This window comes from Saccostrea cucullata, unplaced genomic scaffold, assembly GCF_032062105.1.
Source record: "Saccostrea cucullata isolate Sc308-1 unplaced genomic scaffold, CSIRO_AGI_Scuc_v1 ctg689, whole genome shotgun sequence".
NCBI classification, from domain to species: Eukaryota; Metazoa; Mollusca; class Bivalvia; order Ostreida; family Ostreidae; genus Saccostrea; species Saccostrea cuccullata.
The window spans coordinates 14,777-40,438 of record NW_026929140.1 but is presented as its reverse complement, the minus strand read 5'-3'; the positions used below and the strand labels follow the sequence as shown (position 1 = coordinate 40,438).

The window sequence follows — 25,662 nt, the reverse complement described above, 5'->3', positions numbered from 1 at the left end:
ATCTCTTTCTGCCGTTGTGTAATCTTGTGTACCTTGTCCGCAGATTGTACCGACCATCCAATTAGCATTCAGGCTTTTGATGCCTACCGCATAGGCCAACATGATAAAAAAAAAAGCAGTCGAAGCGTTCTTTTTTAATTTATAAGAATATGCCTTTAATATATTCAATCTATCAAATAATTAAAAATAATAAGAAGAAAAATCATGCATATATATTATAATTTTAATATTAAAAGGGGGACATCATTTCACGATTACAATCGATAATTTTAATTTCAGTGCCAAAACATGAGTTAACGTACATTTATTCCTCCTTAATTAACACAATATCCGGACCCGCGCTTGAAGCTAGTATCATGGAACTGAATAAAATTGTTTTTTTAAAACAAGTATGACAACATTTAACATTGCTCAGGAGACAAGTGAAAAATTATATTTATTTAATTATAAGATAAACCTGTACGTGTCGCTTTTCTTCTAGAAAGAACCCGGATTATAACATAATGCTTTGCATTTGATATTTGAAATTATGAATCCTGAAAGAAAAAGGTATGATGCAGTTGATATTAGATTCCAGTTTCAACCATAGCTGTCGGCGAATCACCCCCGTCCGAACCCCTGGCCTGGCTATTTTACAGACCATGCATTATGGAAAAATCAAGTAGGGTTTACCTTAAAAAATATTAACACTGTATTTAGACTATTATTTTCTATTTCAGCAGTTTGTTTTCAAATCATTGTTTCTAAGTTTAATTGTCATTTACCGAGAGAATAATTTATGATCAACTTTCTTCTTGCGTACACAATGTATAATTTGAATTACTTCCCTTTTTGTCGCCAGATTACAACGACAAATTTTGGTACTAAATGTATATTTTCGATACAACATACATGTATGATTAAAAAACACCACAGTATACTAAAATTGTCAAGTTATTAAAAATACAAGTTTTAAAAGAACGAATTTGAGAAGGATTCAAGCTGTCCGCAATAAAAATATGTTTAATTTCATGCATTTCAATTCATGAGCTAACATGAAAAAACGACTTCGTTTTACAATATTGTAGGAAAACGCATACAGGTAATACACTCAGGTAACACCCTATGTATATAGGTAGTATACACAAGCCAATGTCGTTCCCTCGGGGCTTCTCAGCCGCTTCGATTAAGCTCCATCCCATACCAAACTTACCTGAGGAAAACCGACCGGTTGAAAACCTCGGCCCTTTACATGGAGCGAAAATTACACTTTATTTAGTATTTATTTTTTTCTTTATATTACTTTTTTCGCATTTAAAGAAGAACAGCGGACAAAGATTGCATTAAATTTGGACAATTTAATGCATATATAACTATTATTAAAGAAAAATTTTTCAAAAAAAAAAAAATATATATATATATAATTATAAGGAAAACACATTCACACGTAAATAAACAGGATATTGAGGTACACACTAGTGAATAACAAAATTTTAATTAGAATCATTGACAATATATTAAAATACGTGATTTTAACAGAATTATGCAAATTCGATCTTTCTGATTAATATTTCATTAATGAACTTTGAAATGCTGAAGCTTTTGTCTTATTTTTCGTTTACATGATATAGTGAACAATATCAGTTATATAGGGGAAAAAGCACACTGAACACTGAAGTATTTTAACAGGAAGTCTTATTCAGTATACGTCACACTGTTCAATTAAATATGTGGTTTTACTTACATGTAAATGTTGAAAATACTGGTGAAGATGACACTTTTAACTTAAATCAACTATATGAAGCTTCCCTTAAAAATACAAGGTAAAAGTTATTTTGATACTGATATGCTAAAATTTAGAAAAGTTGTATCTTTGTTAGGCAGAGCATAAAAAATATGACATAGAACATTTGTAACACAGCAATTTTAAACATGTCAATATGAATTTGTAGTTCACAGAAATTAATGTACAATGTGTTACAGATAAAGTAGTTGACGAAAATGATTAATTAGCAATGTATTTCAGATGAAGTTTGTATATGTGATGCTGATGAATACTATTATTGTCTGTTCTCCGTGGTTTGATGTTTTTTCTGGTAACGATTTACACAACTTATCTTATGTTATGTCAAAGTTCAGTACAATTTTTAAAAGATGTATTTTTCTTTTTAACTTGGCAATTGTATGAGACTTTAATTTTTTCTTATGATATATGATATGAGATTTCTTAAAAGCATTTTGACAAATTTGTTGTTCACAAGTCAAACCTTAAAAATAAATTTTGATTTTCCTTTGTCTTATTATTTTGAAATTTGAACCTTTAAACTAAATAAACTAAAATTTTCCTAAGATATACATTTTTTCTAGATGGACAAAGTCTTTACCACTGCATTTCAGAAAGTGAGTTTTTATTTTTGTTTTTCCTTTTCTGAGTTTTGGTAAGCTATTTTCATCAATTCCTTTTTCAGGAAGTTTACAATTCAAGATCAACCACCGTCTACAAAAACAGGGAAATATAACTTATATTGGTTAGAAATATATTCGAGGATTGAAATCTACGGGTTTAAGAACAAATTGTTCACGTGCATAAATGATTGTCATGATTAATATATGTATATGCAATATTTTTAGATACATCGTTTTGTTCTGAAAAATGGTTGCACGTTTAAAATTCGAATCTGGTTCTTTTCTTTTCTATGTTATTTGATTTGTTTTGAGAAAATAAATTAAAGTCTTTCTTTTCATGAATGTCCAAATCCCAAGTAATAGACCATATTAAAACTATATCTTATTTACAAATTTTCTTTGAGGCAATAAGGAGCACATACATTTGTCGACACATTTTAAAACAATGTTACTTTTCAAAGATTTAACAACACATTTCCTAAAGCAGGGAGCATAGGTCTGTTTTATTACGGACAATTATCTCTGGAATACGTCATTTGGCGACTTTAGTTAGAAAGAAGAAAATACAGTTTGGGCATTATTGTGCCTTAAAAATTTAGTGTTCTTAAAAAGTTATAAAATTGGCTTTAACAAGAGTTGAGCAATTGAATATGATAGATTATTAAAGAATATGGCATGAAGGAGGACCGTTCTGAAATATGACGTCATTAATTTGGTACAATTCTAAGTTTAATGCAGAAAAGCCTCAGAATCACCCATTTTTGTGTTTATTTTCCTTAAGAAAATAGTGTCTGCCACCGTCGCCCACTTTAGTTTTTGGATATATTATGCAAACTGCTTTGAAAAATTACATATATCAAAATTTTTCTTGACGACGGTGGCAGAGTATGTTTTCTGAAAGGAAATATCACTTAAAATTGATGTTTTCTGCAACTTTTTAAGAAAATACGGGAAAATGCACAGATAATGACGTCACAATAAGCATTTAGGAAGTCGTATGAGAAAAACAATTTATGTATTCTTACTGCATGGTATTCCTATGAATCAGAAATAATGAATTTTAATTTCTCATATCACTTTCATATTTTAGAAAAATACAGGGGTTAATTAGTATTGAAATTGTACCTTGTTCCTAACAAATGATGTCATGTTATTGAGGATGGTCTCTCTTTTCTTCATACCGCATTGGTTCATGACTTAACTGTTTGTATATTTACTCTTCGACAATACAAACGTATATGAGGTACAGGAAGATATTTACATATAAAGAAAATACGAAGTCAAGTAAAAAAGAGTAGTGTCAAATAAGAAAATAATTACTGAAAGCAGGCCAATATCTTTTGAGCAAACAAAGAAAGCTTTCACAGGGAGTCAACATTTGTGATGGACATAATTTTCTCAAACTTATAAGTATTAACATGAGAGCAATACTTCTTATCAATAAGTTTTATACGTAAAACCGAAAAATATGGACACTCACTCAGAATGTTATAATATTTAATACATTTTCCAAACGTAAAAAAACTATATATTTTAGAGCGTAATATAGCTATTACTGTACTTCTTTAACTTCTTTTTATTTTCGTTTTAGAAGCTTGTGAAAATGCAACTGCAGCCACTCTATTTGAGCCCAAACATAGAGCAGTAAATTGTCGATACAATGGATCCGAAAATTACTGTGATCGCTATATCACCCCCGGATGGTACCGATTTAACTTTGACATGGTCACATATCCCCCCGCCTTAGGAAGCTGTGGAACTCTGTATCCATATTGGTTAAACGGTATTGTATAAATTCATACCAAAGAAAATCTCATCTAACTGTCAGTTACCGATTTGATTTTCTGGAATATTTTGATTTATTCCGAATTTATTATTGTAACTGTATATTTGTTGATCGTATCTTCAGATAGTAAGATATTTCATTTCTCTGATCAAACTAATGAGCTCACTATGATATGCCCGCTCAACAGGAATTGTTACTTCTCCTAGGTACCTGATACCACCTCTAGGGTTTCAAGGATCTGTATTTTGCTCTGTTCATTGCTCTTTCTGTCTAGATTTATTACAACTGTCAAGTAAGCTTGGACTTTCAGTAAGGCGTGGCATTCTTGGTGCAACGTCTGTTAAATGGCAAATAGATTGCTTCAGAAATTAATAATATAAAAAACTTTAAATTGTTGCTGAAAATGATGAGATGAATGAAGACCCGTCACTGTGTCGTGAGAGAACTTTTAATTGGCTACACTATTTGACATTCAGCCGAATTTTTTTATCTTAAGCATATTTCAAAAGTGAAGTAAATCTGGCAAATTTCAGGAGCTAATAATGTTACGTCGAGAATGCAACGCCTTACTAAAAGTCCAAGCTTAAGGTGTTTCCACTCTCACACTTTTATAGGTTCAAAGTACAAAAACTGCATTTATTTTCATTTATTATAATTTAAATTTTCCAATTATTGCAAAAAATGTACAGGTCACCATATTATTTAAGATGCGAGACATAAATAAACAGAAGTGTATGTCAACATAAAAAAATCACATTTTTTGTAAACAGTATTATGAAAAATATGTAAAAACTGGTTAAAATGCATAATTCTGATGCTGAATGTTCCTACATACTTCCTACTTAAAAGATACTTTTGAATTGTGACTATCAGGGAAACTATTTTACAATAAAGTAAATGCCTGAATGAAGAGACCTGAGAAGGAGTTATTGCCCTTGTCAACATTTTTTAAAGATTGAATAATTGATTAAATATAGCAAATATGCATTTTTTAAATTCTTTAACTTAACAATATTTATCATTACACCAATTGTAAAGCATTCTTCCAAGAGATATTGTTCTATTAGGTATGAATTTAAACTAATTACAGTTTTTGCAAAAATCTATGACATCATAGGAGGGTGGAATTACCTTAAATTGTCCTAGGTCAATGAACATTATAAGTTATCTGTACTTTTGTCGATATGAAGACAGTCCTTTTTTATAGATTTTAATACTGTCAAAAATGTTTAATATGTCTTTGATGCATTTACCTTAGTTTGTTTGTTTTCCTTTGCCAAAAGGGCTAGAATAAATTGAAATATGAAGCTTAGATGTAAAAATCTTGATCAAAACTCATTTCAATCAATACAAACTGGACGAACAGAAAACTGGGGTGCGTAAGAACATTTCCTACATAAGGAATATTCCGTTTTGTATTAGTATAAATGACCTAAACGTTTGTATACAAATGTCATTCTATAAATTACTAAGACACAGATTACATCAGTTAATAAAAGCAATGCAGCAGCTAAAGAATATTCAAAACGTTGAGTTGAAAGTACATTGTACAGACGCACTCGTGTTCCTCATGTGTAAAATTGGTCTTTTGGAAGATGAAATATTATGGGGTTTTTTTTTTACGAATTAAAGATATCTCATTTTTATTTTCTTTTTATATTTCTAAAGGTAATATTATTTTCCAGCCATTTATTGTTTGACAATCAAAAGAAGCTAAAAGAGGTGGATATGATACTACCAGCCCACATTATGTGAATCTCTGTTATACTTTAAACTCCCCTACCTCTACGAATTACAAAAATGTTTCCCAATAAATGTTTTCATATGTAATACTAGTTTGAATGTAGAAATGATATTGCTCGGATATGACAATATAGCAATAAATGTTTTAAGCATAAAAAATCTTCAAATCTGTCAACGACCTTTATTAACATGTATTTCTACAAATGTTAATTTTCAGTGTTTAATTTCCATCTAAAGTTCTTATAAATGTAAATAAACGAGTAAAATCTTAATTTTTAAAGCATATCTTCTTTCTATCAATATAGGAACTATTCCATTGGGAGATAAGGAGGAAATTAGTGGAACCGTGTGTCAAGTTGGTTTCTCGCACACTTGTACTAAAAAAGTCACAATAAGAATTCTAAACTGTCGTGTATTCAGAGCATATTGTCTTACGGCTCTAGATGCCTGTCCAGAAAGATATTGTTTTGGTAAGCATATATACAACCATGAATATCAAGGCGTATTCATTCGGCTCATTGTATGCTACACTGTTTTGTAAATACAAAAACAAGTATACAAACACAAAATTAAACTTGCGCCTTTGTAAATGCAGACTGTAACGAATTTCTAACTTTGAAAAGTTAACATTTTTATTTGGAAACATTTTATGTCGTATTCTAGGAGAAGTAGATCCCAGTTGTCAATCAACAACGGAAGGAGAAATCACAACAAGTGTAACAGCGAGACTTATTGCAACATCACGTGGTGGTACATATTCTGTTATAACCAATCAAGTCATAACACGTAGTGGATCTGATCCGCTACGGGATGCGATTTCCGTACCAACTCAAAATACAACACTTCCTGGTGCTGATTCTTTTACCACCGCCAGGATAGCAACACCTTCCGATTCTGTTACAACCGCCCGGAAAGCAACACCTCCTGATTCTGTTACAACCGCCCAGATAGCAACTTTTCCTGATTCTGTTACAACTGCCCAGATCTCAACACTACCTGGTGCTGCTTCACTTGGTAAAACTAGATTTTAAGGATATCTTTTTATAGGAGTTTCAAACGATATAGAATTTTTTCCATACATCTCATTGCAGAAAAGTATAAATGTCGAGTGAGAAAAGTTAGTTCAATATTTATTGAAAACAATCCCGATAACTTTTTTTTACTTAACAATACAGTGTAATTATGTTGATATGCTACCTTCAATCTCCGTTGTATTAAAGGTTTTAATTAATATTTTTCCTCATGCAATCTACAACAATGTTTCAGTTGTATGTTTATTCAACGTGATATTTATAATGAATCATTTAAAAAGTACATTCAAATATTTCCAGATAATTTCAATGCATTGCCTACGGTGCTTTTGGTTTTAATCCCTTCATTACTGGTGTTGGTCATTTTGATTGGAATTTTTATAAGGTGACTTAGCTATATTTCAAATTGTAACGAACGTAAGTTGATTCGATTTAAATCTAGTTACATTTCACTTTATATAAATTTTTTGTTACAATATTTTCTAAATATACAGCTGTACTGAAATCATAACAACGAAGGTAACGAACAGAGATCAATATCTCAAACAAATCTACAAACGATGCAAATTTTTGACTGGAAAATAAAAAACAAGGATCCGGCAAAATTTCTTAGGTGAGATCGGGTGCTTAGGAGAATTAAGCATCTCCTATTGTACAATTACATCCGCCATGTGAGGTCATTATATATACAACTAGAAAACAATGTGAATAAATACAAAATGTTGTTAAGTGTGTGTGGTTTATTTTTGCAACCCTGAGCATATAAATATTTTATTGAAAATACCGTGGGTTTTTTTTTTGTCCTACGTTGAATGCTTTTGTCAATAACAAAGCATTATTTATTCACTTATGTATTGACATTTCAGGATTATATGTTACTCAACAATTTGCAAGAAGCCACTTGCCGTTATTACTCCAGAAAAGGAATATGACCATATCGACACAAGTGAGAGAAATGTTGAGGAAGGCCCATATGATCAGCTTAAAGTGAGAATGGGGGAAGTGCAGACAGTGACAGAGAGTAAGGAAAGAGAATATACTGATCTAGCAGAGAGAAAGGATGGAGAGTATGTTGATATAGAGGAGAGTAAGGATGGAGAGTATGTTGATATCGCAGAGAGTAAGGATGGACAATATACCGATCTCCTGGAGATTAAGGATTATCAACAAAAGGAACAAGAAGGCGAATATCAAGCATTGGAAAAGATCACAAACCAGAGTTTACAGTGTTAGTGACAGATACATGTAAAACGGAATCCGAATATAATCAGATCAAAGATGTCAAGAATGTTAATTTCAATTTATTTTATCAAAATGCTTATCAATTGTGCAATGTATATTACATGTACTAAGTATTGTTATAACAGTGTTTTGTTTGATTTTGTAAACAAGTGTATGTCAATTTGATATTTCAAAAAATGCTCATTCTGCGAACAGATATCAATGTGACATTGATCTCTTTAGAATAAAAACACTTTGAAACTAGAACAATTCTAATTTATTTTAACTGGTTATAATCAATCAAAATTTGCATAAGAAAAAATTTAAAAGACTACAAAAGACACAGTAGATATTCATGTTTGTCTGAATTCTATTGTTTTTATCCAATTTAAGATTTTCCCTAAATTCCGCTAGATTGTTTTCCAAGTCTAAATGTTTAACTGAAGTCAATTGGTTTGTTTTCCGAGTTAAAATGTTTCACTGAAATCGTTTGGTTTGATACACGTGTATAGATGTTTCCTTAAATTCAATTGGTTAGTTGTAAGGTTTTTAAAGTTTTGAAGAATTTCATTGGTTTGTTATCCGAGTTTAAAAGTTTCGCTTAATTTCATTAGTTTGTTATCCTAGTTTAAATGTATCGTTGCATTCCATTGGTTTACTATCCGAGTTTTAATATGTTGTTGAATTCAATTCGTTGGTTATCCGATATAAAATATTTAACTGATTTCATTGGCTTCTTATCCGAGTTTAAATGTTTCGATGATTTCCATTGGTTTGTTTTCAAAGTTTAAATGTTTCACTGAACTCCTTTGGTTTGGCTTCCGAATGATAATTTAAACGTTTCTTGAATACCATTGGTTTGTTATCCGAGTTTAAATGTTTCGTTAAATTCCATTGGTTTGTTATCCGAGTTTCAATGTTTCGTTAAATTCCATTGGTTTGTTATCCGAGTTTAAATGTTTCGTTGGTCTGAATTCCCTGTAGTTTCTCTGATATTCCTCCACCTCCACGCCCTCCCAATGATGAAACGTCAGGGGGTCTATAAACCATGAAAACATGTAAAATGAAATATATCGATAACGCGCAGTATTAAAGCTAAAATGCCATCATACAATAAAATCGTACGCATATAAAACACAGGAAACATGAGTCATATGCTTTGAGGAATGAGCATCCCCTGGCGACCAGTCACATCCGTTGTGTGCTTATTGTCTTGATCGGGAAATAAAGGAAAAACGGTAAAAATGATGACAACACGGTATATAACATTTTTGAATAAGTTTTCCTATTATATCACAAATGTAATATGTTTCGCTATAAACCCTGAACAATGCTGAGTCACACCGGAAACAGTTATGTCCGGCCGGAAACAGTTATGTCAACCCTCGCCGGAAACAGTTGTCATCCATTCGATCACGTTCACGTGTTGTTACGTTACGCATTTTAGCTCGGGTTTGAGATGTTATGACATCGGTTGCTAAGCAAATGTAAACAATGGAGCGTTATTCTTAACGTCAAGTAAGCATTTCTGGATTATTTGTGAAAATTTCAACGATTTTAAATGATTTGATTTTTTTTTTAGTTTTAAAAATGTCATATAACATATACCACATAGCTTCTCGGGCGACTATACCAGAATATTTGCCCCTCGTTGACATGAAAGCCCTGGAGTGTTATGTCACCCTCTGCCTTCGGCATCGGGTGACATAACACTCCAGGGCTTTCCTGTCACCTCGGGGCAAATATTCTGGTATGTCACCCTCGAAGCCATGTGATATATGTATAATGATAACTTTAGTTATTATTCTTTAATGTTAAATAATAAAATCAGATTGGATTAGACGCAGTAAACAATTTGTTCTATTACACTCAGCCTTAGCAACACAGTAACAACGGGTAACACAACAGTTATATAACATTTTTTAATAAGTTTTCTTATTTTATCACAAATGTAATAATTTTCGCTATAAACCCTGAAAAATGCTGAGTCACACCGGAAACAGTTATGTCACGCCGGAAACAGTTATGTCACCTCGATCACGTTCACGTGTTGTTACGTTACGCATTTTAACTCGGGTTCGAGACGTTATGACGTCGGTTGCTAAGCAAATGTAAACAACGGAGCGTTATTCTTAACGTCAAGAAAGCATTTCTGGATTATATTGAAAATGCCAACGATTTTAAATGATTTAATTTTTTTGTTAGTTTTAAAAATGTCATATAACATATACCACATGGCTTCTCGGGCGACTATACCAGAATATTTGCCCCTCGGTGACAGGAAAGCCCTGGAGTGTTATGTCATCCTCTGCCTTCGGCATCGGGTGACATAACACACTCCAGGGCTTTCCTGTCACCTCGGGGCAAATATTCTGGTATGTCATCCTCGAAGCCATGTGATATATGTATAATGTCACATGCGTGGAAAATATGCGCGTATGTTTCACCGTAGAATTCTCAAAACGCGTTTGAAAGAACCGGAATAAACTTGACGTCAATAACAGCGTGCGTCCGATGTAGCATCGATGAAAACAACAAATGACAGACGAAACATGCTTGCGATTGCAGAAATAACGAAACTTTATATGATAAAGGACTCCTAGAGTATCAAACAAACAATGAAGAGGTCAGTTAATCTTTTTCGCAGTAACAAGGAGATTGAAGGCTTTCTGAACTTGAACATAAAGACGATCGACGATTTTTTTTTATTTTATTATTTTTTTTTTTTTTTGTTTGCTTACAACCTTAATCAATAAGACATTCATTATAATAGAATAAATAATAAACAAATAAAAAACAACCTCCACTGTCGCGCCGATTGACAATGGTTTTCCTTTGGGGTGTCAATTTCAACTGTTACCCTCCAAAACAGGCACTATCTATATATTGTAGAAGCAACTCTTTTCCTTGAGGATATTATACTCGGCGACAAACGGTTATTGTGTCTTGCAGTACAAATATCTAAGATTAGATTTAGTTCAGATCCTGCTGTCGTTTGTAGCTGTTTTTAAACGTTTAAGTCATTTCTTTTTCACAAATCATGTAAGGAACTAATTTTAAATGCTGAAGCAATTTAAATTCGTCTCGATAAATCCAACTACATTCAAGAATTCAACTCCGCTTATCTTACGCGCTTGGCAAAACTCCGAGCTTAAAAAGTTCCAGCAAATCCCAGACATGAGTACAAAAGGAAGAGTTTTAGAGCTTATTATTTTAAAAGGTAAAATACAAGAGTTATTTACACACAAATACATCTTTCCTACCAAAAATTAAAACATTAAATAAATTATATATCACTGATCAACTATATTGTTTAGTAGATTTGAATAATTTTAACGATTATACTAAATATCATGTGTAAGACAATGTATTAATGAATAATAACGTAATTCTAAACGTAAAATGCTAATTAAATACCTTTTAATTATGTCAATTATCATGTTCCTGTTTTGATAGAGATGAATTGATTGCTGCCATATTCTTTCTAAGAATCTCCAAACTACAAATGAAAAATATAGCGTTCTTGATAGTGCTTAATTACCATTCCGAAATTTAAAAATATTTCATTACATAGTTGTTCAATATACAGTTCCTTAAATACAATAATTAAATATTTTTCAATAAATGAAAGCGAATTTGTGTTAGTTTTAACAATAAATTTAATAAAATTCAAGCCGCAAAAGTATCAAATTGCAAAATCAAACCTAAACCGTGCAGTGCTAAATAGAGTTGTATCAACACCGGAAAATCACATAGTATACGCAATAACCAATTTCATATATATCACAACCACTCTCCTTAAAATAAAAAAGATAAAGCTGATTAAATAAAAAGGGATAATAGTAGTTTTGTTCTTCAACTAGAGTTAATAAAAATGAATCAAAATTAAAGTCAATCAAGTTATTTGTATTTTTGCATATTTACGTGTATTGTCGTCCTCTGTGATCTTGTCTAAATTAAATTAAATGATACAATAATGATTTCTATGACACATATTTTACAAAACGTCGCTGCTTTGACCCATGCGTCTTTAATGTCCTTCCGGGCCGGGTGCCATTCCGGGGGGCCTCGATTAGACGGCAGACCCATAGCTATAGGGGAGGCATTAATTACGCCTATCCCTCTCTCCTATGATGTAAAAAGGTAGATATAACGAATACATATGGATTGCAAGAAATCTAAGAAACAAAAACAAATACATCAAGATGGCCTAAACACGGAACCCTGGAAATTGTAGAGGTTCGATCAGGTCCATATATGTAAGAGTAGTAGGCATATTTTATACTTATTAAAGCTCCAATTATTAAATTGGTGGAATTATTTCTGTTAGCAAATAATTTTTATCACTTTTTCATCTTGATCGTAGAACTTAAATTTGCTCACTTGAAAAAAATGGAATATATTTTTGAAGACTGTTGTCATGGATACACGCTCTACAGTAAGTCAGTATTGTGTCAATCTTCACTGTACTTCTTTCAAGTACTTTTCTAAGAGATACAAACAGAAACAGGCAACTGACTGAAACAGGTGTGGAATACATTAAATTAAACAATATTCACAACGGGTATGATTGGTTCACAGGGATGTTTGCCCTTCCAAGGCACCTGATCCCACTTCCTGCAGTTTTCAGGGCTGTAATTTGTGCTCTGTTCACAACGTTATATTGTATTTCAAAAATCTGATTTCGATTGCTGCTTTGTGCTCTGTTCACAACGTTATATTGTATTTCATAAATCTGATTTCGATTGCTGTTTGTTTTGTTCATGGAATTCTCAAATCATTGTTGCTTATAAAATTAAACTCTGTCAAGGTCCTATACTATACTGAGTAAACTCGCTCATGTATAAATTTAGAGGCGGCCGTCCTTATCAACAGATGACGTAATCATAATATACAATATGTAGTGACATTTAAATTCAAAAACTAAATTACGGCAGTGCTCCTCGTCCATTAATAGTGATGTAGCATATATGGAGCAACACTTTATTGTTTATTCGTATCAGGAATTGTGAACTAAATGTAACGACACTTGAGCAGCGACGCCGACAAACCTGTACAAAGGCAGCTTAAAATTATTACAGGTAACAGCTGTACATGTTGCCTTAATAGTATTTAAGTTTAAAGTCATTGATGTGAGTTTAATATGTATATTTTGTAGGAAAAATTTATCGCGAGAAACACAGTTGAAAAGCAAATGATTAAGAATGCAAAATTAATTCTTCAAATGGTCACTACAAAACATCTCTATAATTATTTCCTAAAATAAGTTTCATATGGTCCTTTTATGTTCGAGGATTCAAAGGATACGAAATAACGATAGCAATCGGTTTTTTGTATGTACGAGAAGATTATGAGAAAATTCGACTGAAAAGGAGAGTACCAAATCATGGTGAGTAGCATTGTCATCTTGTGACCGTTCAGTCTCCATACTTTTATTTAAAAAAGCTCTCAATCCATTTATTTTGGATCGTTTTGAATATGAAATATTGCAATGTTCCATCTTTCTGGAGTAATTAAAAATAACAAAACAAACACTATATAAAAATCATATATTGTTTTCAACAGAATTTGCAACGTATTTAAGAACATGTATATTAGATGTTGTTCAAAGAACTGCGAACGATAGTATTCACCCCTACTAATGTGTTCGTGAACCTTTTATTTTTCGGTGTTCTTTAAATTATAATTCCCGATGAGTTCAGAATAGCTCTGACAGTGGCTCTGGCAAGAGTTAGCGAGACTACAGCGAAATAGGGTAAATAAATCACGGAAATGTGGCTAGGAAGTGACTAGCACGTGGAGACATGGTAAACAGAAAAGTTATGTTGCGTTTCAGTTTTTACCACCCTATAATATCTGTAGAAATGCACTTCATTCGATCTACACTACATTCATTCAAATTTAAACAAGTATTCTCTATATTACAATTTACTGCAGTCATGAATTAAAATTTCTTTTTGGACAAATATTTTTATATGGGAACCGGGACTATAGGCCTTCACAGTGCCCCGCGAGACATCGCGAGATTTCGTTTCTGGAGATAAACAAAGAAGACGCCATATTACTCAAGGTATACGCGATTGCGGTATGGCGTTCTCCGTTCTATATTGGTCAAATTATACAGCTAGTACAACAAAACTTATGCGGAAATCGGAGACTGCCGTACAATCTGACCACGTTTTAAAGTTTGTGTATGACAAAGATGCCAGTTTATAAGGGGAATTGTCCAAGCCTCCATGCGAGACCGGAGCTACCAGGTTACTGTAAGTTCATCCCATTTCTTTTGGATTTTTGGAAGAAAGAAAAGTTTTTTTTAAGTCTTTTGTGTAAATCACGAAATAATGCATAATGTAAAACACGTCTGGAAGTATATATGTTTTATCCTGCCTATGCAATAAATCCAGAACAAACTCTTTCCGAATTTCCTAGACTGAAGCGACTATGCAATGTCTTAATACATAATAATCTACAACAATTCTTTTTTTCTCTCTCCACAATTTTCAAGTTTCCATGTAAACATGCTTTTTACTTTTAGAATTGATAGTAATATAAGTAAAATGCTAAGTGCTTATTTTTTATTATTTCATTATAGACAACTCTTGGTTCCAACTACACAGTTGAGCAGAGTACCTGTGAATGTGTAAATGGGATGGATAAATGTCACCATAAAGCCAGCATTCTTCTCTAAGGGTAATTTATATGCAATTTATGTAATATGTAAATTCACTTGGTCTCTTTTAGGTATGCTTTACCAAAGAACAAAATACGATTGTTACCACTATCGGCCTAGTAAATTCGTCAAAAAGAAACAATGATATCTTCAGAAATAAAGTGTTGATTATTTTGTACACAATCAGGTCTATCTGATCACGGATGTAAAATGGCGCCTAAACGTCACACAAACGCTACGTGAATTTCAAAACCATACCATGTGTCAATATATTCTCCAAAAATGGCAGTTTTTATATCTTTGATCGCAAAATTCACATTGGCCGCAATGAACGCGATTCATGAGACTTACATATATTTTTTATAACGCAACAATGTTTTGATTTAACAACATCTCGTGAATCGCGTTTGCTGCGGCCAATGTTGAAATTGAGTTTATATGACTTTTTTGTTATTCCGGATTTCAAGTTGAGAAATCTAATGTGAACTTATTTTTCAATTAAAGGCACCGTAAAAGCTGTTAAATTTTTTAGAAAGTTACAAAATGAGTAAATTAGTCTAATCATTATCATTAAGAACATAGACTGAACAATAAATTAGGTAGACAATATATTTTATCCACCCTCCAGGTGAAAATTACCGATAGGGATAACGTTAGATCAGCATGCTTAACGATTGAAGTTAAAGTGTTACTCTGAACCCCCCCCCCCCCCCCCCCCCCCCCCCCCCCCGCAAAAAAAAAAAAAAAAAAAAAATTAAAGAGAAAGATTGTAAAAGTACGCAGATAAGAAAATGTTTAAATAATCAAGATTTTTAGCACTTTTTATGTTTGTTTTGCAACTGATATAATTGTTTAATTCTCGCCTGGAAATGATTATGAATATTACGAATATGAACATTACGCAATAAACTCATAGATGACGTCACAATAGATCGTGTAAAAAAATACTTTTTTTTCAATTCTTTCTAAGTTGCTGTTGATAATATTTTTAGAACATCAAAATTCCTCAGAAAAGGTAATTTGAAAGATATATGACAATTTATAATTGTGAAGAGATCCTGAGATTATGTGGACGAGAAAAGTCAACTGTTTTCACCATTAATATGGAGGGGTTTTTTTTGTTCAAGTAAATTCAATCGATATAGGCCTACTTATTTAAAATAAAAAAAAAATGTTTGTAAAATTGTTAACAAATAAATTGTTGCATGTTCCTTCTGAAATACGTTCTGAAATCCAGAAAAAGAAAATACGATAGATTTATTTTTTCAAGGTAAGTTGTCCAACAAAACTAGTCATTGTCGGTGTAAATATCAATATCTCGTACACCCGATTGTATATGTATAAAGATCATATAAGTGGGCTTCATTGTTTTCAGTGTATTACGTAAAATGAATAAAAACCAATGCCTTTATGTATATTTAGTGGTACATATTGCATAATACATGTTACAAGTTCATTACACTGTTTATAAGTATAGAATGTAATTTAATTATAAAATTGGGGGGGGGGGGGGGGGGGGCATGCCCCTTCATTTGAGAGAACCGTTTTTTTTTTTTAAATTTTACTTTTTTTTATACAATTTACCTGTATAATAATCTCAAATAATTCAACACGTAACATTTAGAAACTTAGTTTTTTGACTGATTCATAAACATGTTCTTGCAACAACAAAAAAATCTTAACCTACCCCCCCCCCCCCCCTCCACCCTTCCCTTCCCGTGACAATTTGTATGTACCTTGTTTTTCCTTCACCTTATTTTTCCTTCTATAAACAATACTTGAACTGACTCCGCATTGTTGTTTTCCCCCATAAATTGCAACAAACTTGTAGGGGATTATATAAATGAGTTATAAATAAATAATATATATAAGTGCGTGCGAATAAACAGATGAGTAATATTCAATTTCTGGCTTGCACTTGCATTTTGTCTTATTACGATTTGCTTTCCTTATTTTACTCCAGCAATTGCATTTTAGTGTCATTGTTCAAAAAACTTGTGTAAAATCGGATTCGGAACTTTCTTTCGTCGACTTGAAAACAGACAGCGGTAAATAAGTAAATACAATTGAATTTCAATTGACGACATTATAAGTAAATGCATGCTGCATAAAAGGTGTCTTCTATAAATCTTTTCAAGAACAATTGGACAAGTAAATGAAGTATATTCTGACCTTGACTGGGGGTATCTACACCCGTCCAAAAACACTATACGTAGTTTTGATTTTTATGCGTGTCAAATTTACCGGGAATTAAATAAAATGGTCTCTAAACATCTTGGAAAAGCTCATTTTGTCATACAGCGGTTTAAAAGTAAATAATCTAAAAATTGGCGACCCCTACCGTATATTAAATTAATGGCCGTCCCTTAATTAATAACCAGGAGTTCAGTTTTATTGATACTGACTTATATTCTGTTTTGATATATATTACATGTACATATATCAAATATGGCAGATTGTAAAAAATGTTAAATAAAGATTTTTTTTTGTATTAAACTTGATAAAAAGACATTAGTTTTAGCTATGCTACGAAGATATTAATTGTACGGAACGGTTTTCATGTCTCAGAAATATAGTGTTTTGGGGGTGGCGTGGGGGGGGGGGGGGTATGTAATGGGTATGTTCTCTTCTATGATGTGACCTTGTTACATAGTTTCCCAAGAAGACTCTAAGAAGTTCTCAATACACACAACAAACTTACAATTGACTATATGTGCAGTTGCATGCACAAAGTTGTGGGTTATAAATGTAGAGCTGCGAGAATGTTTTGTAGCATGGTGGGGTCTATCACATATTTAAATGTTCTTTTCACAGTTTCTCTTTTCCGCGATTCGACACAACTTTTCCGAAAGAAAAATCTTGCGTTTCCAAACAAGTTTTACTGCTTTTCCGCGATTATATTTTTTGATTTTCCGCGACTTGTGGTATTTAACCATGTACCTCTTAATTCCGAGAGCTAGGTAAAATCTGTTTCTCCTTGATCACCACTGTCTTAAGTCATTTTCACATTTTTTAGATGTTTATTATTTTGTTTCAATTGCAGCAATCTCTTTTACACCGGTTTTTATTGATCGGTAAGACACATCGACATTCTTTAAATTATTGAACTTTCTGAAAATAAATTCATCATACATTATGTCTTGTACGTGTATGCATTTGTACACATGTAAGGAGGGAAATGCATGTAAATGCAGGTATATTTTGGCAACCGTTTGATGATAAGTGCTTACCGTACATGTATAACTATTTAAAGTCGCGGAAATTCACAAAATTGATGGTTCCAAGCGTTAATTGTGACTCTGCTGTTTGGCGACTTTGCTTCAGGCAGTCTTAGAGCTAGCATCCAGAAGCTCTAAAGTTAGGACTTTGTGTCCAGGTACAGAGTTTGTATTCGTGGACGACATTATATGCCGGTACTGCAGAGGTCCAGACACTCAGAGAGAACTCATGCTAAGCTTAGGGTCGAAGCTTCCATAAGCCGGGGGGGGGGGGGGGGGGGGGGTAGCGGACAGTACACTGTATATATGCAACTTATACTGCCTCGATAGTGAGTCAGGTTTTCAGCAACGGCGAGCCTGTTTAACCCTTGGATGGATGACCGCTTCACGTCACAATTATTAATACATGTGCAATGTACATTATTATAGAAGCATGATAACAGACCCGACTACCACAAATACTAAATACAGATTATGTGTGATTGTCAAAAGGACAGGGGATGACATAGCTGTCGTTGTTGGGAATATTTTCTCATTCATACACTTAAGATAAATATATTTGTCTGTTCTTTGTTTTTAAAAAAATATGTAACGTTATTAAGCTTCATATCAATAATGAGTATATACTATTAAAAAGTACTATACTGTAGTAATAAAACCGAAACAAAGTAATGCATAGATAATGTCTTAGCTTAATCAAAACTAAATCTTTAATAGGAAAAAAAATTCAAGGAAAATGCTGGCATAAAAACTGTGATTATTATTTTGCAGTCAAGATTTTATACGCAGTAAAAGCACATCTTGCGCTTTTAAGTGTACATACATAGAATTATGTATGTATATTCTCGTACATGTATATACCTAAATAAGTATATAAAAGGTAAGCATGATTGTATGGTATACTGGTATTTCAAAATTTAATTCAGTATTTTAATTAATATCATGAATTTTAGGGAAATGGAGAGGGGAAAAATTCTGACAATATATACGCTTTCTTGGAGAAATAGTTTTCTCGGAAAATTATCTCCTTAAATGACCCATGCCACGGTTATTGTAAATATCAATTCATATAAAGAAAAAAAAAATACTGAAAGGTTTAGAACAAATTATATAAAAAAATAAGTAAAATAGACTTAAATATGAATTTATTTAAGAGAATATATTTTTTTAGGTTGAGAAATGTACAACTCTTTACGCTGTACCGGAATCATTACGTTGAAAGTTGATAACGCCATGTGAACGTCATGACGTCATCAGTGTTATTTTCTTAAGAAAACATTGCATTTTTAGTGAGTTGTGTAGGGAAAACGGTTTGAGATATTTTCAAAAAATAAATTGATTTAGAACAGGGGTATCCAAGACACACTATTTAAATATTATCACCAGATTTTGGGACTAGGCGGATTTTGGTGCCTAACGTACCTTCTTTTTTAGTGTTAAATAGAAATTAATCAAAACATGCACACCAATTATATACCCCGTATATACAAGTGTGCAGTGCACCATGTGACTGGAGGTAGGAGGGTAATTTGTGCCCTGGAACCTCCAGGTTCACTACCTTGGCATATATAAGCATACTTGTAACTAAAAAATCTAACTTTAGGCCCCAGGACTATAATATAACTTTAAATTTATGGAACATCTTGATACAGGTACAAAAAATGTCAGCAAAACTGATGTACGCCAGAGTTGGATTAAGCATCCAAAGAGTGTGCCACCTCGTCAAACTAAGACGATGGAAGAACTCTTTCCTGCACCTGACAGGTTTATAAATTACAGGTAAGCATTTATTATGACTGTTTCATGAATGGTGCAAAATTTTAAAAAATGACAGTACCCCAAAAGTGAAAATATAAAAAAATGAGAAATAGCACATTTTTTATCGGCAATATACACTTTTTTCAATGGATGGAACTGTATATCTCTGGTCGTCCATCCTAATTTTTTTCAGACCAGCAAGCTACAGATCTGCAGCTAGCATGGTATATTGTAAAACCATTCAGTGTTGTATTATGCTCCAGTTTTCAACTTTTGTCAAAAATTACTAGGGCAACAAATAGGCCAGTCAATGATAGGGACAAGGAGTTCCTATATCAGAAATTGACAACTCTAGGGAGATTTTCAGGTTAATATATCTGGTGTTTTATTTTAGTGTCACATTGTTTTCGAGTTTATTTTATTGTTACTGTTTTGAAAATTTATACTGTGATAGGATAGAATGCATACATACATGTATATATATATATATATATATATATATATATATATATATATATATATATATATATATATATATATATATATATATATATATATATATATCCACAAAACACCTAACTAACTCATTACACCCGGACTTTGGACTTCAGATATTTAATGGCTTATTTGACATTGGACTTAAATTCTGACAATATTTGCAGTCTTTCCATTCTCTTTGCTATTTTGTCCTTTACATATTTAGTTTTGTTCTTGTCTCTTTTGTTTTTGTGTTGACTTTGTTTTAAACTTTTAATTATACATTTATACTATCAATTTCAGTTCAGTGTGAAGTTTTGCATCACATCACAATCTTTTTTGACAGATGCATTCAGCGTAAACAATTCATGTGATTGATTAACTCATATTATCAACCTTGACACAGAAATAGTTTGTTGTACAGGCAATCAATCAGCGATAAGAAGAAAGTTCCAGTCATAAAGCTTGCGGTTAGGAGGCGTGTACTATTTACCTTGAACGCATCTGTCAAAGTACAAGATCGTGACGTAACATAAAACTTCACACTCAACTGCAACCTTTAGTAAAATATTTAAATATTATTTACCCTATTTCTCATACTTAAAGGAAGTTATTTGTACATTCTTTTCACATGTATACATATTGAAATCCAAAATTTATTTGAAGTAGTGAATAAAATAAGTTTGAAAAACTATTAAACATATATACCAGTATTAAGAATTGGTGATGTAACTGCAATACAGGTTTATTGAGTATTTGCCGTCTTTTTCACTGAGGGTTTAATTTTTCTTTTTAATTAAATCAACTGCAATGCATTAAATACTATCCCCCGAGCCGCTCGTGCCCACACTTGCAGTGCCTCTAGTTGAAGACCTCATATCTAGCCAGGAATTTATCTCTGCAGAGAATCCAATCGCTTGGATGAAGCAAAAATTAATGATAAATGAGCAAGAAATCCAACAGGTAAAGACAAATGAGTTGCGTAATGAATAGAATGTATTCTGTTTTATTATGAATGTTGTTTAAGTTATAAGATTTTTGTCACGTTTAAGATTGCCTGTCTTACCACTGGTCAAAAGGAAAATTGCATGTGGTCATCTGTTAGGAAGAATAGATTAACAGCTTCAAACTTTGGTTGTGTTTTGGCAGCGATCAAGAGAAATAGGTATACGGGTAGTTTACATGCCTTTATATGTATATGTAATTATAAATGATACTTGTAAAAGCAGTTAATTATAAAATCAAAAATATTGAAAGTTTGCTCCTTATTTAACAGATATCCTGTCTCCTTATACAAAAGATTATGTTCAGCTTATGATCTGTCAAAGAAGGATGCCATTATTTGGGGGACGTGCAATGAAAAAGTCGCAATTGAAAAGTATAGAACTTTTGGGGATGCAGTTGTAGAGCCAACAGGTTGGTATATTTCTTTCCTAAGCAAAATTTCAATTTCTTTAAAGCAAATAAAAATTGATGATAAATAAAAAATTTTCTTGAGCTCATTTATTTAAAATTCAGTTATTAAACTGAATTTGAAGATAATGAATATAAATATACTGTTTTTATGTTCTATTTATAACAAGTCATCAATGCATAAGAAAATCAGAGTGTTGCATATTAATGCTATTTTGTAACTTTATAATACTGTTCATATTAGGTATCTGGCTACACTGTAATGGGGTTCTTGGGTCAAGCTCTGATGGACTCATTCGTCGTCCTGCTGCATTCGGATTCAGCTATCAGAATCTAGGACTCGCTGACATATTAGAGATGTCAAACGTTAAGCCAGAAGTACTGGAGGTGAAATGCCCCTTTTCAGTAAAGAATATGACAATCCCAGAAGCTATTGAAAAAGTACATGATTTCTGCCTAGGTAATAATAGTGTATATGTATTTGTTTGAATATGTTTCATGTACTTAGATATTACTTTAAATAGTTCCAATATATTAGTTTGGATAAATTTAAGTACAATTTATCAATTGTTAAAAAAGTTTTTTCCTTCTGTTGTAATGTTAGTCCTTAAGGCAGATGATTTGCCTTCTCACTTTATTGTACAGTAAGGAACAAAATACTTATAAATATTTATTAGTTAAATAGTTTTGTCTTATGTTAATGATTGAGGCACCAATGAAAATTCTTATTCTTTAAAAATCTTCAATATATATATTTCTTATAGAGGTTCAGGATTTTAATGGAGTCAAGTCCTTCAAACTACGAGAGAACCACCAATACTATGATCAAGTGCAAGGACAGCTTCATATAACTGGGAAATCCTTGTGTGATTTTATGGTCTGGACACCAAAAGACTGTGCGATTGTGAGAATTAACAAAGACATCTATTGGGAGATCAACATATCTGTTTTGACGGACTTTTATTTCTGTAAATTTCTCCCGTATTTACAACAGCTATAAGATATAACATTAAACATGGTGAAAACATTTTAATTTTAATATCTTAGTTATCTACACTTGCAAAATTCTGAGCAATTTCCTGCATAAGGGGATCCTGAAAATTGACTAAAACACAGCATAACTGAAAGACTTTTGTAGAAATATATCTATATTGCTGAGGAACATGCCTTAAAATTTTATAATTCTTAATACGCTCATTTGCTCTTTCAACATGTATGCGTGACTTAGCAATTCTTCGACATAGTTGGACCTCACTGGGGGTGTATTGGGATTTAGATGTAAGAAAGGGAGGAATATTTAGATGTACTCCTTGGGGCAACAACTTGTGAATAGTGAACCCTTTGTCTGCTAAGATCATATCACCAGGAGATAACTGTTCTAAGACTATACAATGTTCTACAATTGCCACATCAGATGTGCTGTTACAATGTTATTGACAGATGACGGACTCGTGTTAAACCTCTCAGCAAGGTCTAAAAATGGGGTGTTCATTGTCAGTTTCATAAAAGTCATCAACAATTGGTCAGTCAATGAAATGAAAGATGGTGCCCATCCATCAATATACTTTATCTGTAACCTCTGCATCATTTCATCAATGGCAAGAAACATGCCAGGACGTAGACTTGTGTACATTAGCATCTATATTAAAACATGACATTAAAAACAGTGTCAAGAATTTTTTTTATTTCATTATTCAAATTTATTTGCCCATAATAATACTGCCCAGCAGTATTTCAATTAAATAATTTTACAAGATATTTTCCTGACATTGCATGTTCTAGCACTTATCCAGTCATTTTTCACCGGCTGATGAACTGTCCAGCAGTTGGCCCATCATCACAATAAACATGTCAACTGAAATGAAAATACTTAACCACAAAGTATCGTGTTCAAAGAAATGCATGATCATAGCTTATTTTTGTGACAGGAGATTATCAACTATAAATTTAAACATTTTAACAAGCTTTTTAAAGCTGAAATTTAATTTAATGTCTATTTTGAATGATTACAAAATGAAACTTATTTATCTTATATATACTATTTACAGTATAAACACTAAAATAAACATGTAATATAGATGTAGTGTTTGATATATTTACAGTACCTATTTTCCAAAGCGTACCTTTCTCTCATCACTTAAGATATCACCAATCCTGAAAGCACGCTTTGTTGACATCATCCTGACCTGTATTCTTAGTTCTTCAACTTCACGCCGCAAATTCTGGGGAATACATGTAAAATGTACCTATACTTGTACCGACATCAAAATCAGAATTAAAACATCATGTACCAGGTTAAATGGAAAAGACACAAAGTTTTAATCTATCATATCAGACAACATTTTGTATTAATAAGGTGAATCTATTGATTCTAACAAACTACATGCAATATGCCACAGATTTGTGTGTACAACTATGATATAATACCTGATTATCTTCCTTTAACTGATGATATGAAGCCTGATAGGTGTGGTCTAGAGAAACATGTGATGGTTGACATGACATTGCTGTAGATTCACACTGGTCTTCAGAGACTGCCTTTTCTTTGATCTCTCTTTTTTCAGTTCTCGATAAACCGAACAAATTACAAAGTAACATTTTATGCATTGAAAACTAAGCTTTAATACATGTACATGTTTGTTTATTATATAGCATCAGACAAGCATATTAACGATTCATGTTTTATTACACTATATTAAAGTAATCCTCAGTACTCTGAAGTTTTGTTGGTAAACAGAAAAAGATACAGTACCTCTTTATTTTGCTCGGATCTGGAAAGTTGAACATTTTTCCACTACTCCATGGGAAGAGGGTGGGGCCATTACTCTTCTCGCCATCTGCAAAGTGACAGCTGCAGATTCTGTCATTCTGGGGGATCATGCTTCTATCCTTACGTCTATTTAATTAATAAACGTTTTAAAAAGTCATATATTGATACACGCTTTGAAATGTAAACGACATATTTCGATTTTCGTACAAACAGTTGACAAAATGTCAAAGATATGATATATACCTGTAAAGTATTTCCCATTTCTTCGCCAATGCGGAGCTGGCTGGGAAGCGAAACATCTTACATGTTTTCCTCAGCCCTTGGTGGTTACAATCAAAAACAAAACAGATCGTCATGACCTGTATGCGTCGCTAATATACCGTATTTCGCTTATAAGTCAACGTATAACAATAGCCTGGTTGTCTCCGGAAGTAGTTTACCGGAAGTGAGACTTTACGAGACTGTGCAGGCCTATATTTTTGGGCGTCAGATGAGCAAATAAGGCAACAGCAAGGTTTTAACTGACCAATCATTTGAATCAGTATTGCATTATGGTTTACTACGAATACTACAGGAATTTTACAGTTGAATAAAAAAGGAAATTTTTATGGTAAACGAAAAGCATTTTTTTGAAATTCTATACAGTGGACCCTCATTTATCCGGACACTTTGGTTCCCAGTCAATTTGTCCGGATATGTGAAGCATCCGGATATCTGAATCACCAGTTAAACAAGACAGAATAACATTTTAAGATTTCGTTCCGATGAAAAATCGTCCGGATACTGAAGCATCCGGATATCTGGCGTCCGGATATCTGAGGGTCCACTGTATTATATATTTTCATGCTCAAATGACAAACAAATTATTTGTTAAAGTCTAGGTTTCTCAAAGTCATACTGCAAAGCGTTTTGCGTCTGTATTAATTCCATTGTTCAGTTGTTGTACTATCGGTGAATACAATTGTCAGGTGAATTCCCTGGCCAAAACACATGATTACGAGTATTGTTATGTAAACAAAGTTTTGTCCATTTAAATGCACAAGACATGTTGCTCGTTTTCCTTACCCTTGAAGCGCTGGTGTTCTAAACTAGACAAAGACTATATTTTATAAAATAATAAACATATTTTTTTTCTAGTTAACAACAAATCATTCATAGTTTCTAATCTTTGTATTTTGTTCATAAGAACA

The 25,662-nt window shown here is 32.5% G+C and overlaps 2 protein-coding genes and 1 pseudogene across 2 annotated transcripts; 2 read left to right on the top strand and 1 right to left on the bottom strand.

Moving 5' to 3' along the window:
* The first annotated feature begins 1,708 nt into the window (after positions 1 to 1,708).
* Positions 1,709 to 9,232, top strand: LOC134279884 (uncharacterized). The gene is made up of 8 exons (XM_062762298.1): positions 1,709 to 1,802; positions 2,006 to 2,075; positions 2,347 to 2,379; positions 3,977 to 4,168; positions 6,220 to 6,384; positions 6,578 to 6,928; positions 7,246 to 7,330; positions 7,812 to 9,232. Exons 2-8 carry the CDS (start codon positions 2,006 to 2,008, stop codon positions 8,176 to 8,178), a joined length of 1,263 nt encoding a protein of 420 aa, XP_062618282.1. The 5' UTR covers positions 1,709 to 1,802; the 3' UTR covers positions 8,179 to 9,232.
* Positions 9,233 to 21,099: 11,867 nt separating this feature from the next.
* On the top strand, positions 21,100 to 22,735 carry LOC134279883 (uncharacterized; annotated as a pseudogene).
* A 363-nt stretch (positions 22,736 to 23,098) lies between these two features.
* Positions 23,099 to 24,892, bottom strand: LOC134279888 (uncharacterized). Its single transcript, XM_062762302.1, has 5 exons — positions 24,716 to 24,892; positions 24,455 to 24,598; positions 24,130 to 24,268; positions 23,826 to 23,924; positions 23,099 to 23,341 (listed from the first exon to the last, which is right to left on the bottom strand). Exons 1-5 carry the CDS (start codon positions 24,826 to 24,828, stop codon positions 23,099 to 23,101), a joined length of 738 nt encoding a protein of 245 aa, XP_062618286.1. The 5' UTR covers positions 24,829 to 24,892.
* Between the last annotated feature and the right edge of the window lie 770 nt (positions 24,893 to 25,662).

What these genes read in the sequence shown, in the direction of transcription:
- LOC134279884 (XM_062762298.1), top strand. Translation starts at nt 2,006, where the DNA reads ATGAAGTTTGTATATGTGATGCTGATGAATACTATTATTGTCTGTTCT. An exon ending in TCCAGAAAGATATTGTTTTG is followed by an intron (nt 6,385 to 6,577) that starts GTAAGCATATAT and finishes GTCGTATTCTAG; the next exon opens with GAGAAGTAGATCCCAGTTGT. An exon ending in TTGATTGGAATTTTTATAAG is followed by an intron (nt 7,331 to 7,811) that starts GTGACTTAGCTA and finishes TTGACATTTCAG; the next exon opens with GATTATATGTTACTCAACAA.
- LOC134279888 (XM_062762302.1), bottom strand. Translation starts at nt 24,828, where the DNA reads ATGACGATCTGTTTTGTTTTTGATTGTAACCACCAAGGGCTGAGGAAA. An exon ending in GATCCGAGCAAAATAAAGAG is followed by an intron (nt 24,269 to 24,454) that starts GTACTGTATCTT and finishes CGGTTTATCGAG; the next exon opens with AACTGAAAAAAGAGAGATCA. An exon ending in AGTTAAAGGAAGATAATCAG is followed by an intron (nt 23,925 to 24,129) that starts GTATTATATCAT and finishes TGTATTCCCCAG; the next exon opens with AATTTGCGGCGTGAAGTTGA.